At 40.5% G+C, this 15,420-nt stretch overlaps 1 protein-coding gene across 1 annotated transcript; it reads right to left on the bottom strand.

Moving 5' to 3' along the window:
• Positions 1-6,943: 6,943 nt before the first annotated feature.
• LOC134741577 (uncharacterized) lies at positions 6,944-8,240 on the bottom strand. Its single transcript, XM_063674448.1, has 4 exons — positions 8,213-8,240; positions 7,835-7,876; positions 7,218-7,490; positions 6,944-6,993 (listed from the first exon to the last, which is right to left on the bottom strand). Exons 1-4 carry the CDS (start codon positions 8,238-8,240, stop codon positions 6,944-6,946), a joined length of 393 nt encoding a protein of 130 aa, XP_063530518.1.
• Positions 8,241-15,420: the final 7,180 nt, after the last annotated feature.

Below are 15,420 nucleotides of genomic sequence, written 5' to 3'. Positions count from 1 at the left end.
TAATTTTACATATAAAATGTATTTCAGTACGTAATATAGTAAATGTTTATTACCATTGGAGAGCAATTTTAGGTACAGTCGCCATCAGATATATCGGAGCGGCCAAGGTGCTCACAAACATCTGAACACGCCTCTGTTGTCAAGGCGTTAGAGTGCGTGTTTAAATATTATTGAGCACCTCGGCCGATCCGATATATCTGGTGGCGACTGTACCTATTTAACTACGTTATAACACTTATAACAAGACGTTGTAATTTTAGTTGAATTAAAGCAATTAGCTCCATGCATGAATTTATTTTTATTTTTGGATTCATAATTTATATCGTTGGAACACCGGAAATGATAAAAATACTTTTGTAAACCTTAACATTATTTTATTAAAAAATATTTAAAATGTTGAAAATTTTTGAGCGGTTGAAACGCTCATAATTTTTGGCGCGAATTCGACAGAGCGTGATGACGTCACACGTTGGGCGGCCCAACTGACGTTTGCTACGAGTTTGCTACTAATGACACTAATCTGTCGAACGCGTGACGTCACGTGGCGTTTCGAGCGTTTCGCTCACTAGCTTTTCGCGGGCAAATTTTTGTACTTTTTATTTATAATTTTAAGTAATTAAATGGTAATTTAAAAACGGATGACGGAAATGCATTTGTAACATGATATAACGGTAACAAACATCCGAATAAAACATATTTCGTTCAAATATAAACTTCATGCACTTCATGATTTCTGTACAGAGTATTAGTCATTAACTTTAATCAATAATTTTAGCTGCTATGGAGTACCCATTACAGATCCATTTAACAATGCTGCACCGAAATTGCTACAAAATTTACGATTCTAGTTACTATCACTTTCTAAACAATAAGTAGGTTTTCATATCCACTTTAATAGATTAATGTTTCGTATTTAAGATGATTATTATAATTTTATCTCATGCTAACATTAACATAAAATTCTAATTTTAGTAGTTAGAAGCGCTGGTGGCCTAGCGGTAACAGCGTGCGACTCAATCCGGAGGTCGCGGGTTCAAACCCCTGCTCGTACCAATGAGTTTCTCGAAACTTATGTAATACGAAATATAATTTGATATTTACCAGCCGCTTTTCGGTGAAGGAAAACATCGTGAGGAAACCGGACCAATCCTAACAAGGCCTAAGTTCGCCCTCTGGTCGCTTTCGTAAAAACTAGTGCCTACGTCAATTCTTAGCGGAGCGCGTTGTCAAGCGGACCCCAGGCTCCCATGAGCTGTGGCAAAATGCCGGAATAACGCGAGGAAGACGAAGATTTATCATTTAAGGTGATTAACATTTTGTTAGCATGAGATAAAATTCAAATTTTAGCAGTTATACTACCTAAAGATATAAAACACGTTTCTTCTTGACAGGATTTCTCGAATCAATTTAACCACACAGAGCTCAGGACGACATCTGAGGGTCTACCCCGTAAATCGAAATTTCGTTATCTCTCTATCGCTCGAATATACAAGAGTGATAGAGAGTACGCGGTACGCCCACTGTCATGAAGACGACTATCTTAAGAATATGTATAAAAATGTAAACAGCATCGTCACAACGCTAACTTTATGCCTCCGTCCATTATATGCGTCACAGTGCATGAGTATCATGAACCCATGACACTCATGATGTTCATGAATATAGTGCCGGCTCATATGGTTACCCCATGGCAAAAAGGATTGGCTTGTTGTTTTGTTATCGGTGCGCGTTGTCATGGTCAAGACATAAAGATAACTTACGGCCGCCACCGCCGCCGCCACGCCAACCGCCGCCGCCGCCACCAGACTTCCAGCCGCCACCACCACCCGACCAGCCCCCGCCGCCGCCGGACCACCCACCGCCGCCGCCGCCGCCAGACCAGCCACCGCCGCCGCCGCCGATGAAGCCAGCGTTCACAGCCACGATCAAAACCAACAAGCACACGAATATCTGGAATAGAGGTTAGTGTCTTCAGAAGTTGCATTGTTGTTATTTAACTTTTGCTTTTCTAACATTAGATTTTAAATTTATTTTTGGAAGCACGTCTGTGTGCCTACTGACAATTATATGAAGGGAAAAATATACCTACCCTATGCTAAACTTACAAGGGACCAAAGGGTGACCTGCCCGAACCATAGATTATATAATTCCGAACGAACGTCTAGCTATCACCTCATGAAAGCCGGCAAAGGTGCCCGTAACAGTAACGAGTTATTAGTGCGTGAGTGTGTTACTCGTATCAGTGTTCTTCGAGCTTTCAAACTGACCGAAGATTTTTCATTCCTCGGGTTCGGGGGTTAAAAATCTCGATAATAAACATATGAGAGGTATAAAAGAAAGGTGTCAAACTTTTTAACGTTTACATTATGTATAGTAAAACCCGCTTAACACGATTTCCCACGTCCCCGGTCAGACAGGAAGTTGTCATTTTTTAAATGATTAGGTATAGTATGAATTTTACACCTCAGACCCTAATTTGTTAAACAAAAGCAAATGTCTTCTCTGAGTCTGAGTGAAAAGCAGACGTCTGTCGTGTGAGCGGTGGGCTGTCGTGTCTGAGCGCGTGCCAAATCCACAATGTTGTTTAAAAAGCGGCTGTGTCGTGGTGGTTTTAAGGTTCAAATCTATATACTTGTAACATGTTTTGGCAATGTAGGACCATCGCGCATCGACCACCTCAATGTAGTCGAGCGCTCATATTATTAGTCTTAGGCGTAAAAATAATTTGAGAAAATTCATACTATAATAGGTACCTTTCTCCTTCAGAATCTTAAGCGAGTTTTACTGTAATTAGGAAGCTGACTTTTAAATGCAACTTTTTTATGACATTCGTGCATTGTGGGTAATTTATAGTTTAGTTACCTTCATGCTTGAAGCTCAGCGATGAATGTTTGCCAAGGGGTCAGTAGTTGTGCATTATATACCAAAATGCATTTCGCACGTCGAGGTCTAGTCTTGGTTCACGGCGCTCACTGCTCGCTTTATCTGAAGGGCACCAGCTTAACCGTGGTCCCCGATGCATATCTAATTCTTACTGGTCTCGAGGTCAAGTTATAGTGTACCAACTCACATTAGATGCGAAATGTGTTTTTAATTAGATTGCTCTTTGAGCGGAAACGGTTTCGAGGAGCGGATGCAACCTATTGTGCTTGACTCCCAATTCGTCATCTCTGATGCCTTGAGCTCATGCAGACAAACTAAATTTACCTCTAGTTACATGACACCTGTGGCAAGTTAATAGGAACCATAGTAGGTTAATTCATTCGTATTTAACTTAAAACAGCCATTGGTTTTTATTACCTCTCGTCACAAAGACCTAACGAAGTAACGATGATAGCATTTAAATTCAAAATAAACTTAATCAAATAAAAAAAAACCGGTCAAGTGCGGGTCGGACTCCCGTTCCAAGGGTTCCGTACATTACACAATTTTTAACAATGTATTTTTTATGTGATATGAGAGTCACAAACTTACATATGTGTACCAAATTTCAACTTAATTTGTCCAGCAGTTTCGGAGAAAATAGGCTGTGACAGACGGACAGACAGACGCACGAGTGATCCAATAAGGGTTCCGTTTTTTCCTTTTGAGGTACGAAACCCTAAAAAACAACATACATACAGGTTGCGCAAATTAGTAAGCCAATTTACCGATAGATGCCGCTGTTTACAATTATTCTTAGTATACTTCTGGTCAAAAGATCAGATCCGTAGAATTTGTTAAGATCCTTTACTAACTAGAAAAGCGTTGACGTTCTTTATACTACCTATTTAAGTACTACTTAAAGGTTGAATGAAGCACTTTAAAAAGCTCGACACCAGACCAGCGCCGCTCCAACTCAACTGCTCACCCTCAACTAGGTGTCAACCATACGTAAGCACGTAGCGGAAGCGACTAAACGCCTCAGAGGTAGGCACGACTGGGGCTGGTTGACTTGAGACTGGGCGACAGGGCGCTTACGCAGCGTACTACGTAGGCGAATAACACGCGAACGCGACGCGGTGCGGCGCGGCGTGGGGTGAATCAATCCTTTGATACGTATAGAAGTGTCCTACGTGGGCGATCTCGTTGCGAACGCGAACGCCTTGGGCCCGCCGCGCCGCGCCGCTTGGCTTCGCGTTCACGAGTGTTCGCCTACGTAAGACGTAGCGTTACGGCTCGGCCACGACATTGCGCGACTGGCAACGGCGGCGGCGGCGTGGGCGTCGTGGCCGAGCCGTTACAGCGCCGCGCCTACTGGGAGACCATCACGGAAAGGCGGTTATCACACTGGATGTGATTCGCACGACGCTCCGACGTTTGAGCGAGACAACCCTATCCGCGTATTATAGCACATCGAAGTGACGTGCGAACAGTGTCAAGTCAACCAGTTGGAAGCGCGGTAACTGCGAGTTCTTGTGTTGTACTTGTGCCGAGGCCATGCGATGCTGTTCCGGTGATAAAATAAATAAATATTATAGGACATTTTTACACAGTCACAAATTGACTAAGCCCCACGGTAAGCTTAAGAAGGCTTGTGTTGTGGGTACTCAGACAACGATATATATAATATATATAAATACTTAAATACATAGAAAACAACCATGACTCAGTAACATATATCTGTGCTCATCACACAAATAAATGCCCTTACCGGGATTCGAACCCAGGACCATCGGCTTCACACGCAGGGACCCGTCCCACTAGGCCAGACCGGTCGTCGTCGGCGATACGTTTTAGAATTCCTACATAGAATACTGAGCGAGTCGGGTTGAGGCGGCGCATATCCAAGAATAACATTCATTTGTTTTTGTCTGAATAAAATTATATTATTATAGTATATGCCTATGGTACCTTAAAGTGGACAACGCGTGGCATCTAGCAAAGATGATGCGAATACTTAACCACCAAGTTCGTGTAATTAGACTTCAACAGACCTTTTCTCTGAGTATTATACATATATGAAGTCATTAGACTCGTCTAATAGAGCCATTATGACCTCGGTCATCGCTCTAATTCAGGGGAACTACGCTGTAGTCATTTAAAATTGACCTCTCGCATCCGTACCGTCACGAGAAGCTGTAGCGGATATTTTAACAACAACTTTAAACTGACAGTCTAGATTGGTATAGCACGGTGCACTAAACTGTTTGTCATCGTTAAAGAGTTCGCTAAATTTTATTGTATGGAGAGTTTCATAGTAAACCGCCGCGGCGCGCCGGGTGACATTGATCAGCCTGTCAAGTGCGGGTGTTGCAACTAGCACTATATGTAATAGTCGACAGCCCGTTAATCACTAATTGATTGGAATTAGGGTTGTAGGTGGCAACTATTGGAACAGTGTCCAGCACGTACGTTACATAGTTTATTTTATTAATACTCTACAACATCGGTTAGTTGCAAATCCCTTTATAAATGAGATTATTTTTGCCTATAAAGGATTTTAACCTTTTCAGCTTGCATGATAACATTCGAGAATAGAAGTTGAGTGATATTATGGCTCCTCTATGGGCCATCATACTGGCCCACTAAGATGGGCCAGCGTGTAGAGAGGGTATTAGTGGTGTCGGATGGCTTATGTGGCGCGGCGGGATGGCGGTGGAATGGCCACGGTGTCGGTGTTTCGTCCGCACATCAAAGGTAGTGGGCCAGCGATGGTGCGTACGCATCTACACGTGGTCCATTCCATAGTGCGTGCTCTCAACCATCGCATGGCCGACTCGCTGGTCCATCGTGTAGACTATAGAGGAGCCATAACCATCGCATGGCCGACTCGCTGGTCCATCGTGTAGACTATAGAGGAGCCATAACCATCGCATGGCCGACTCGCTGGTCCATCGTGTAGACTATAGAGGAGCCATAACCATCGCATGGCCGACTCGCTGGTCCATCGTGTAGACTATAGAGGAGCCATAACCATCGCATGGCCGACTCGCTGGTCCATCGTGTAGACTATAGAGGAGCCATAACCATCGCATGGCCGACTCGCTGGTCCATCGTGTAGACTATAGAGGAGCCATAACCATCGCATGGCCGACTCGCTGGTCCATCGTGTAGACTATAGAGGAGCCATAACCATCGCATGGCCGACTCGCTGGTCCATCGTGTAGACTATAGAGGAGCCATAACCATCGCATGGCCGACTCGCTGGTCCATCGTGTAGACTATAGAGGAGCCATAACCATCGCATGGCCGACTCGCTGGTCCATCGTGTAGACTATAGAGGAGCCATAACCATCGCATGGCCGACTCGCTGGTCCATCGTGTAGACTATAGAGGAGCCATAACCATCGCATGGCCGACTCGCTGGTCCATCGTGTAGACTATAGAGGAGCCATAACCATCGCATGGCCGACTCGCTGGTCCATCGTGTAGACTATAGAGGAGCCATAACCATCGCATGGCCATCTCGCTGGTCCAGCGATGGGCCATCGTGTAGAGGAGCCATTAAACCAATGAACCTAGTTAATTTGTAACATATTGACCGAGTAATTGTGAAGTGACTTTGTTTCGTCCTTTCTTATGTCCGGCTATTTTCCTTTACACGTTTAAATTAACAGGGCCTTCCTTTTATATAAGTAATGAAATCACTTCGACTTAATAATACGTGAGTGACCCGTTTTAAAATAATCTAATAAGTAATGAAATCGATTAATAATTTATACCAGTGATACATGCCTACCTATATTTATAAATAATATCTTGTTGTATTTTTTTTTCCAATAAGTTAGCAGGTGAGATGAAAAGTTATATGTGCTACTCAAGACCAAGTCTTAGGTATACAATAATTACTTTGGTGGTCTTGTTGCACAAAAAACAGTTATATGTAATTGAAATATGCCATAAGTATACCTATTAACTATGCTATAGCTATACTAATGGGCAATGGCACAACTCTCTGCTTCCGATATTCCGATACTCCTTAATGCTTTCCGATACGTGACGTGTATATATTTCAGTCATATTAGCTCTTTACAGCGAAGAGGAAATAGCTATGAAGAATCATGGTTGTACCTATTGAAAAAAAAAATATCGGTATTTTCATCGTATTCGTGTGTACTGTGACACTCCCTTAGCGTATGATTCAGACAAGGTAAAGTGTAAATAAAACTAATTCATATGAAAGTATTAATGTATTGTTGACAATTGAGCTAAGAATGGTGATCACCATGATCCGCCGGACTTCCAGCCACCGCCGCCGCCACCGAGCGACCAGCCGCCGCTGCCGCCGCCATAACCGCCGCCGCCGCCAGATTTCCATCCGCCGCTGCTACCGCCGAGCGACCAGCCGCTGCTGCCGCCGCCGTAGCCGCCGCCGCCGCCGCCACCAGACTTCCATCCTCCACCGTTGCCGCCACCACTCGACCAGCCGGAGGAGCCGCTGCTGGGCCAACCGGAGGATCCACCGCTTGACCAACCGGATGAACCACCGCTGGGCCAACCGGAGAAACCGCCACCGCCGCCTCCGCTCTTCCAGCCGCCGCCGCCGCCGCTGGGCCAACCACTGCCGCCTGTACATTCAAAATAAAACTTTAGATACTCGCTAACGGTTGCTTTTTTAACAATAATTTATTTAAGAAAAAAACATCAGACAATTGTGTCGCCCTATATTTACAGTTATTTTTTTGATCACGTTATTTTACTGTCGCAATTGTCGCAAATACAATCACATTGCAAACCTTTGCCGGAATTTTCTGATTTAATGGTTTAAAAAGAAAACCTTTTGCAAATACGCGAAATTTTCGGAATGGTTGTGGAAATAGGGATGATAAGTGCATAAATTGACCATTTAAAATCTAAAAACATGCGGATTTAACCGTGAGGATGTAGAATTAGTGTGTGAACGTGAACTTACCTCCGCCGCCGCCGGTGGTGATGATTTTAATGATCTTCACTTCTGTAATAGAACAAAGAAGGGTGCGACTTAGATATATAATGTGTATGGTGTAATTTACTATTTACTGGCAAGGTTTATGTTTCAGGTTTTTAAATTGAGGCATTTCTAAGTAAGCGTAAGTTGTTATAAGTTGTCTATTTTAAATTATGTTTAAAGTTTTCTAATGAGATTGGAAACTTGTCAGCGTGCAACTATGCAATTGTAAACTTGAATTTTTAAAGGAATATTATGTACATTGAACCGGATAAACACTACGGAACACGGCTAGGCTCGCGATTGTAATGAGTTTTAACTTTAACTTATATTAAAATGAAGACACAATTATTTACATGTTACCCTTATTAGTTGCGATATGAATACACATTCTTGCATTTGTGCATAGCGTGCGTCAAAGTGGGTGCCCTATAGGTACGTCTAGTCCCATATGGGTAACATATGCATACACTATGCATATAACATACTGATCATAAAATGCCTTGAAATGACTTTCAAAATTGCCTTCGTAGTAGCAGACAATGTTTAACTTACGTCCACCACCGCCATGGCCACCGCCGCCGCCGCCGCCCGACCAGCCGCCGCCTCCGTAGCCGCCGCCACCACCGCTGGACCAGCCACTGCTGCCACCACCGTTGGACCAGCCACTGCCGCCGCCGCCGCTCGACCAACCGCCGCCGCCGCCGCCGTACCCGCCACCGCCGCCGCTGGACCAGCCAAGAGAGCCAGCGCGCGCCGCTACGGCCAAAGCCAACAAGCACACGAATACCTGGAATAGAGGTTAGTTTTTATAAATAACAGTTGTTGTCTTGCTTTATTGCTATTCTTGATTCTCATTTAATTCGAAAGCAACTTGAAAAGAAAAAGTGTGCCCTAATTTAAGGGCTACCCACAGAAACTATAAACTTTTTTATTGGTTTCGTAGGTCTTAGAACACTGTCACCGCCAAAGATTATTACATTTTTAATGGTAAATATCTCAATGCTCGACTTTGCGTGATTACTTGAATAAAACCAAACTTAAATCCATAGCAATATGCAATATCTTACATTAATAAAACTGAGCGTCTAGTACTGGGACGTATAGCTTGTTTATAAAGCTATTTTGCAATCAAGCCTTTTATAGTTTAGCCATTAAGTTCTAACGCTGATTCCTCATAAATCTTATAATACTATTCAAGTATTCACAAAAAGCATCCTCTCACACTTAGATCATTACAAGCCATCGTTATTGTTGCAGCGACATAATTATTATCTCACCGAAAAATATGAAAGGTACTTATGAATACGATGATGAGCTTAATGTTTAAAACCTAAATACTGCCGAATTCGTGTAATGATAATTTAGTTACCTTCATGCTTGAAGCTGAACGATGAGTGCTTGCCTAGGGGTCGGTGGTCGTGCGTTATATACTAAAAGGCATCTCCCACTCACAGCGAGGTCTGAACTGGATTTATCGCGCTCACCGACCGCTTTACCTTTGATGAACCAGTAGAAGCGTGATCGCTGATGCGTACTTGGCTGCTACCGATGTGAATGTAAAGTTATATTGGACGTTCTCGCATACGATACGAAATGTGTTGTGAATTAGTTTGGTCTTGGAGCGGAAGCGGTTCCTACGAGCTGATGCAACCCATTGTGGCTTGCTCCCAGCACGTCATCTCTGACGCCTTGAGCTCGAGAGGTTAATTCGACTTGTAATGATAACTCGTAACATATGGCGGTTTTGTGATGATGTCATCGGTGAATTATTAAATTGTGTACGGTGAAAACGTCCATTTGGGCCATGGTGGTTAAATTTTCTCATTGTTAATACCTAATATAACTTAGGTAATACCTACGATTGTACCCGACAACTGACAAAAAATACTGTAGAAGGGTCATCCATTAATTACGTCACACGTTTAGGGGGAGGGTGGGGGTCAAGAAAATGTGACAGGTTGTGACAAGGGGGAGGGGGAGTCACAAATTTTGTGACGTCACTTTAACTTCACCAGTAACCGAATTTTTTTAATATTTTTCGCTAAAATAAAAATAGGTAACCTGTTTTTGGAATGATTATTGTTTTTATTAGTGTAATTTTCTTTCCTAATCGGTTTTGTGTTATAACATTACTAGTTATAGCGGCAACAGAAATACATCATCTGTGAAAATTTCAACTCTAGCTATCACGGTTCATGAGATACAGCCTGGTGACAGACAGACGGACGGACAGACGGACAGCGGAGTCTTAGTAATAGGGTCCCGTTTTTTCCCTTTGGGTACGGAACCCTAAAAAACCGTCCAAGTGCGAGAAGGACTCGCACACGAAGGGTTCCGTACCATTATCTATAAAAACGGTCACCCATCCAAGTACTGACCCCGCCCGACGTTGCTTAACTTCGGTCAAAAATCACATTTGTTGTATGGGAGCTCCACTTAAATCTCTATTTTATTCTGTTTTTAGTATTTGTTAAATTGTTATAGCGGCAACCGAAATACATCATCTGTGAAAATTTCAGCTGTCTAGCTATCACAGATCACGAGATACAGCCTGGTGACAGACGGACAGACGGACAGCGGAGTCTTAGTAATAGGGTCCCGTTTTTACCCTTTGGGTACGGAACCCTAAAAAACAATTGAGCAAGAGTATTCCTTCAAGTAAAATCTCAGTAGAAAAGGTAACATACACTCTGTCGCAATTATAGAGGTAATTTTGACTATAATATCGAAAGTACTAATCCCAGTTATAAAGGTTCGTTTTGACTCACTAACATAGGTAATTTAGTGCTAAAGTGTCGGGACTGCACCATGAGTCCTAGCTATAGAGGTTTCGCACTTATCCAGGTCCCACTTAACCAAGTTTTACTGTAATTTGTTTGTATGTTTGTATTCTCTTCTTTTTAATTAGGACCAACAGTGAAAGGGAGACTGATGATGGCGTATCGCGCGATGAAAAAGAAAGATCCCAGCAATTTGCAAACTTCGGTGTTCGCGGTAGGCCCTCTGAATAAACTTGTTTTCAGCGTTTTAGGCAGTTTTAGCTCAACCGAATATTCGGTTCGGTATGAGCTGAACCGAATATTCGTATTCGGCCAAGTTCATATTCATCTCTACTTTAGATATTTGTGAAAACCCTCGCAAATATATCTGATGGTTGTACACTACCTACGCAATCGCGGGAGCACCGAATTGTGACAAACGACAATGTTTTACAAGGTGTAAATAGCCTGTTTAGTGTCTGTCAGTAATGTTTCCATTGTATATTGTTAATATTGTATACAAAGTGCGCGTAATACAACGTCAAACCGTCATACACCGCTAGGCTTACATTGAGACGAGAGTAAAATCCGTAGACATACTATCTAATGGTTGGGGAGCCCAAGAGGGGATTTTTGTAGTTACTCGAGCGGGTCAGATTAAGATATGAGATATGAGTGATAAGATCTATCCCGTGAAGTCTACCTTTACCTCATTTATGTTGAGCGTTGGGTGATGGGGGTTCAACAAATCGTTAAGCAGATTGTGGATTTGGTCATTTTAGTCCAAACTAACGCTATAATTATGCTATTACTAAATCTGTCAATTATTTGTTCGCATTTCCTTAATCTGACGGTTACAATGTGAAAATCGGGCGCCGAACTTCTGGTCGTCAGAAGGAAATGCGTACTAATAGATGTCATATTCAGTTATAGAAAAATTAAAGCATTAACTTGGACCAAAACGACCAAATCCACAATCTACTTAACGTTTTTTTAACCATCAACCCCCCGAAATTAAAATAAAATCTCTAGACGCTTTCCTGTTACTTTAAAAAAAAACTTTATATAACCTTTTTTTCTTCTTATCATCTAATATTTCGATTCCAATAGGTCTCTACGACGCTCGAGTAACTACACATTTAGCATCGCCGGCTATAATGTTAATGTTAGTTTTTAAAGCACTTTAGTCATGCTTGATAGGACTTGTTTTGAAACTAAGCTAAACTAAGCAGTATTTTAAATAACTATTACATAGGTAGTACAAACACCACACACTAACACGCAGGTGTAGGTAGCAACACTTAACTGTCCATCGGTGGACTTTATGCCTTTTGTAATAAGGTTTACGAACAGTCGGTTAACAGTGTGGGTGACGGTACCACGTCGTAGGTATATTGAATACTTTATTTGCATAAAAAAGGGTATAGGGTGCGTTGGGGTAAGATTGAAGGGTTTTTTATGAGGGGTAAGATGAAAAGTCGTCCGTAATGCTTTAGCATACGGTTTTTTTTTGTCTTACTCCTCATAAAAAATTTAATCTTGCCTCAACGCACCTTAAATTGGTCTGACAACATTGTGTTTCCATCCTTAATTTATCATAATACATGGGGTACAAATATTCTTAAATTAAACATTTCTTTTTATATCTAATAATATTTTTTCGGAAAAATGTCACATTGAAAAATCAAATTATAACAAAATTAAATAACAATCATAAATTAGTAATATAATTTAAAATTACAATTTGTATAATATTTGTTATATAAACATGGGTACCTACAATTCTTACAATAGGTTCATTGCGTGTTGACCATAGAGTAACTTATACTAGAGCGGTACTGTCATAGTAAATTTTGTAACCCCAGTAAATTCACTGCCATCTGTCGACACACTTTAAAACTAAAAATAAATATTTTTCAAAATACGATAATATGTATTTAAATATGGATAAATGATTTTTTTTATTTGCATTAATAATTTTTATGATTTTGACCCATGTTCTTTCACTGATATGCGTTAAAATTGTTAAATAACAAACGAAACCGTCAACTATACGACAGTTGGCCAAAGCTAGTAGCGCCCTCTGAACGAGAATTAAATTTCCTTTATTTTCGAGGCACGTTTTTTCCTTAGACTGTATCCATCTATTACGGAGTTATATCTATCTTTGGTGTTGACTAATAAAACATTGAATTTCTATTACCTATAATAAGTTACATGTGCATCATCATCAATTGAATAACAACAATTTTCTATGAAATGATCAAATAAATATTTATTAAAGGTAATTTTATTGAAAGGGCCTTAAAATCGTCAGTAAGAGTATTAAATAATAATATTGCCATGTAATGCACGCTTTTCCTGCTCAGTGAAAGGTTAAATAGTCATGAACATGCGGGCCGGGCCGGAGCTTCCGGCGCTTCGTTTTCTATGGAAAGGGCCATTAATTACGTCACACGAATTTTGCTGTTTTTTGACCCCTCCCCCCTCCTTGTCACACTTGGTCACATTTGGCAAACCCCTCCCCTCTGGTGTGACGTCACATTTTTTTAATTAAATCGGCAAATCAAATTATGTATTATTAATATTTTTGACAAAAGAAATACTTAAAAGCAATTTTATGACCCAAAACAGATTAGAAAAGAAAATTAAACGATTAAAAACGACTATCGTTCCAAAAACTTGTTATTTAACTATTCGTGATTGAACTGAACAGCGAATAAAATAATTTAAATAAGTTAGGTAAAGTGACGTCACAAATTTTTTGACTTGGCACAACATGTCATATTTTCTTGACACTCACTTGGGTCAAAAAACTCATTTCTGAACACGCACTCTAACGCTGGCGTGTTCAGATATTTGTGAGCATCTATAGCCGCTCTGATATATCTGATGGCGATTGTACCTACTATTACACCTTTAATGTAGAAAAGCGCAAATGTTTAACAAATACAGTTTCATTAGGTATAACCTAATACACGTAGGACCCTACCCTACCATCCACCACCACCACCAGCCTCGCAAACAGAATGAACAAATTGTCCTAATTATTTTTCTTATACAATTACGATTTATAGAGATGCGCGTGGAATGACCCTCCTTTGAGTCGTGCTGTCGGATAAAAAGCCTTATAAGTAGATCCAAGTAGATCTATGTCTTCTTACTTAATGGCACAAGTGGGCAAGCAGGAATAAAAACTGTTCCGTGAAAGGAGCCAATTGCCCAATAGCAAAGTTCGCAACCCGCGAGCTAAGTAATCTGAGATTGTGGCGTGAACCATCCAAAACATCAGGCAAATGAAAGCAACTTACGACAGACATGTGAATTCAACTGCATGCAACGCGACACGACTGGATGTTCATAAGAACAATTAATTAGATCGGCGGAAGCAAATGACACTTAGTTTGACTGGAGACCGGTAACTGCATTGTTTCAGAAGTATTAAGACAAAGTACCCGTCAGCAATTTATAGAGGTGGTAAATAAGTCTTCAAACATTGGGAATATTAGGCCTACTTTAACTAAGAAATAACGAAACGTTTGTTGCAGCAATTCTTATGAAAACATGTTTAAACATTTAACAATTTCGTTTATATAAACCATAAATATGGCCATATGGCCATGATAAATACATACAATTAGCCCAAACACATCTAGGAGCCTTACATTGATTCATTATCATTACTAACGGATTGCCGCTGATCATATTTTATATAGTCCATGTCCATATGATTAGTTCCACTTCACCTTAAGCTCTTTTATGAACATTTAAGTGTCTTAACAGACCTTAACAGTTTTTTGCGTGATTTCTGTATAAAAAAACGAATATAAATGACTTAATAAAACGCAATTGTTTTTTGTATGGAAAGCGAATAACCGAACCGGTGTCCAAATGGTAGGAAGTGTTTAGTCACATCTTTGGACATCTTGAAGAATTCTAAATATATTTTTATATAAGCAATCAGCTTGTAAATCGCTTGAAAATTTTCGCCAGTCTTCTTCTGCCATAACGGAATCGTTCAACCCGCACAACGAAGGTTTTTACATTTACGTCCATTTTATTTACTCAATTGCAAGAATCAAAGAATCACCGGAAAACAAATAAATGTAGGTATTTCAATATCTTTTATGGCTTATTAAATGCTGCTGGAAAACAGACTGACGGCGAGGCTAAGATGATATTTAAGAGTTTTTAATTAGTTACCGATCGGTAGTTATCTCCCAACATGATTACGTCAATAATCGAACGAGCGAACGAAGCAAAGTTCTTACGTTCAGTTCGATGTTTTTAAGCTGAACTATCAGATGTTAGTTCAATGGACAATAACTTAAGTAAATTTGTTCTAATTTAAAGGAAATTGGGTAAACGTGTACTCATTAGTGCGACATAAAATAGTAAAAATTAAATAAAATGGTACTAAAAAAAATTCATACTAAATTGTTACCACGTTTGAACATTTTACGTCAAAACTATGACAGTTACGTAGGAAGTGGCGCCCGCAATAATTTTCTACGATTTTTTGCCGGACATTATATTTTAGTCATTTAAGTTATGAGCAGTATTGAGGTAGAAGAGCTTATTAGAAGGCTAAAAAGCTATTTGTGAGGGGTGTTGCTATTCTGGACATCTTATTTGCAAGAAAGTATGGTCGAGTTTGGTCTCAAATGAAATTGCTTGGCTTACACATTTCTAATAGTTTTTAAATTTACTATTTTAAAATAATTAGCAAGATAAAAACGAAATAAAATAAACATAATATAGGTATTTTTCATTTAACAAAAGACATTACCTACGGCCTACGGCTTACCT

The sequence above is a fragment of the Cydia strobilella genome, chromosome 1 (genome assembly GCF_947568885.1).
Source record: "Cydia strobilella chromosome 1, ilCydStro3.1, whole genome shotgun sequence".
Classification (NCBI taxonomy): Eukaryota; Metazoa; Arthropoda; class Insecta; order Lepidoptera; family Tortricidae; genus Cydia; species Cydia strobilella.
This window is presented reverse-complemented; position numbering and strand designations above follow the sequence as displayed.

Bases quoted from the DNA above. Each gene is read 5' to 3' on its own strand.
- LOC134741577 (XM_063674448.1), bottom strand. From the start codon at position 8,240: ATGTGTATTCATATCGCAACTAATAAGG. The intron at 7,877-8,212 runs GTAACATGTAAA...GTTCTATTACAG, and splicing joins TCATATCGCAACTAATAAGG to AAGTGAAGATCATTAAAATC. The intron at 6,994-7,217 runs GTTATGGCGGCG...TTTTTTCAATAG, and splicing joins GAAATCTGGCGGCGGCGGCG to GTACAACCATGATTCTTCAT.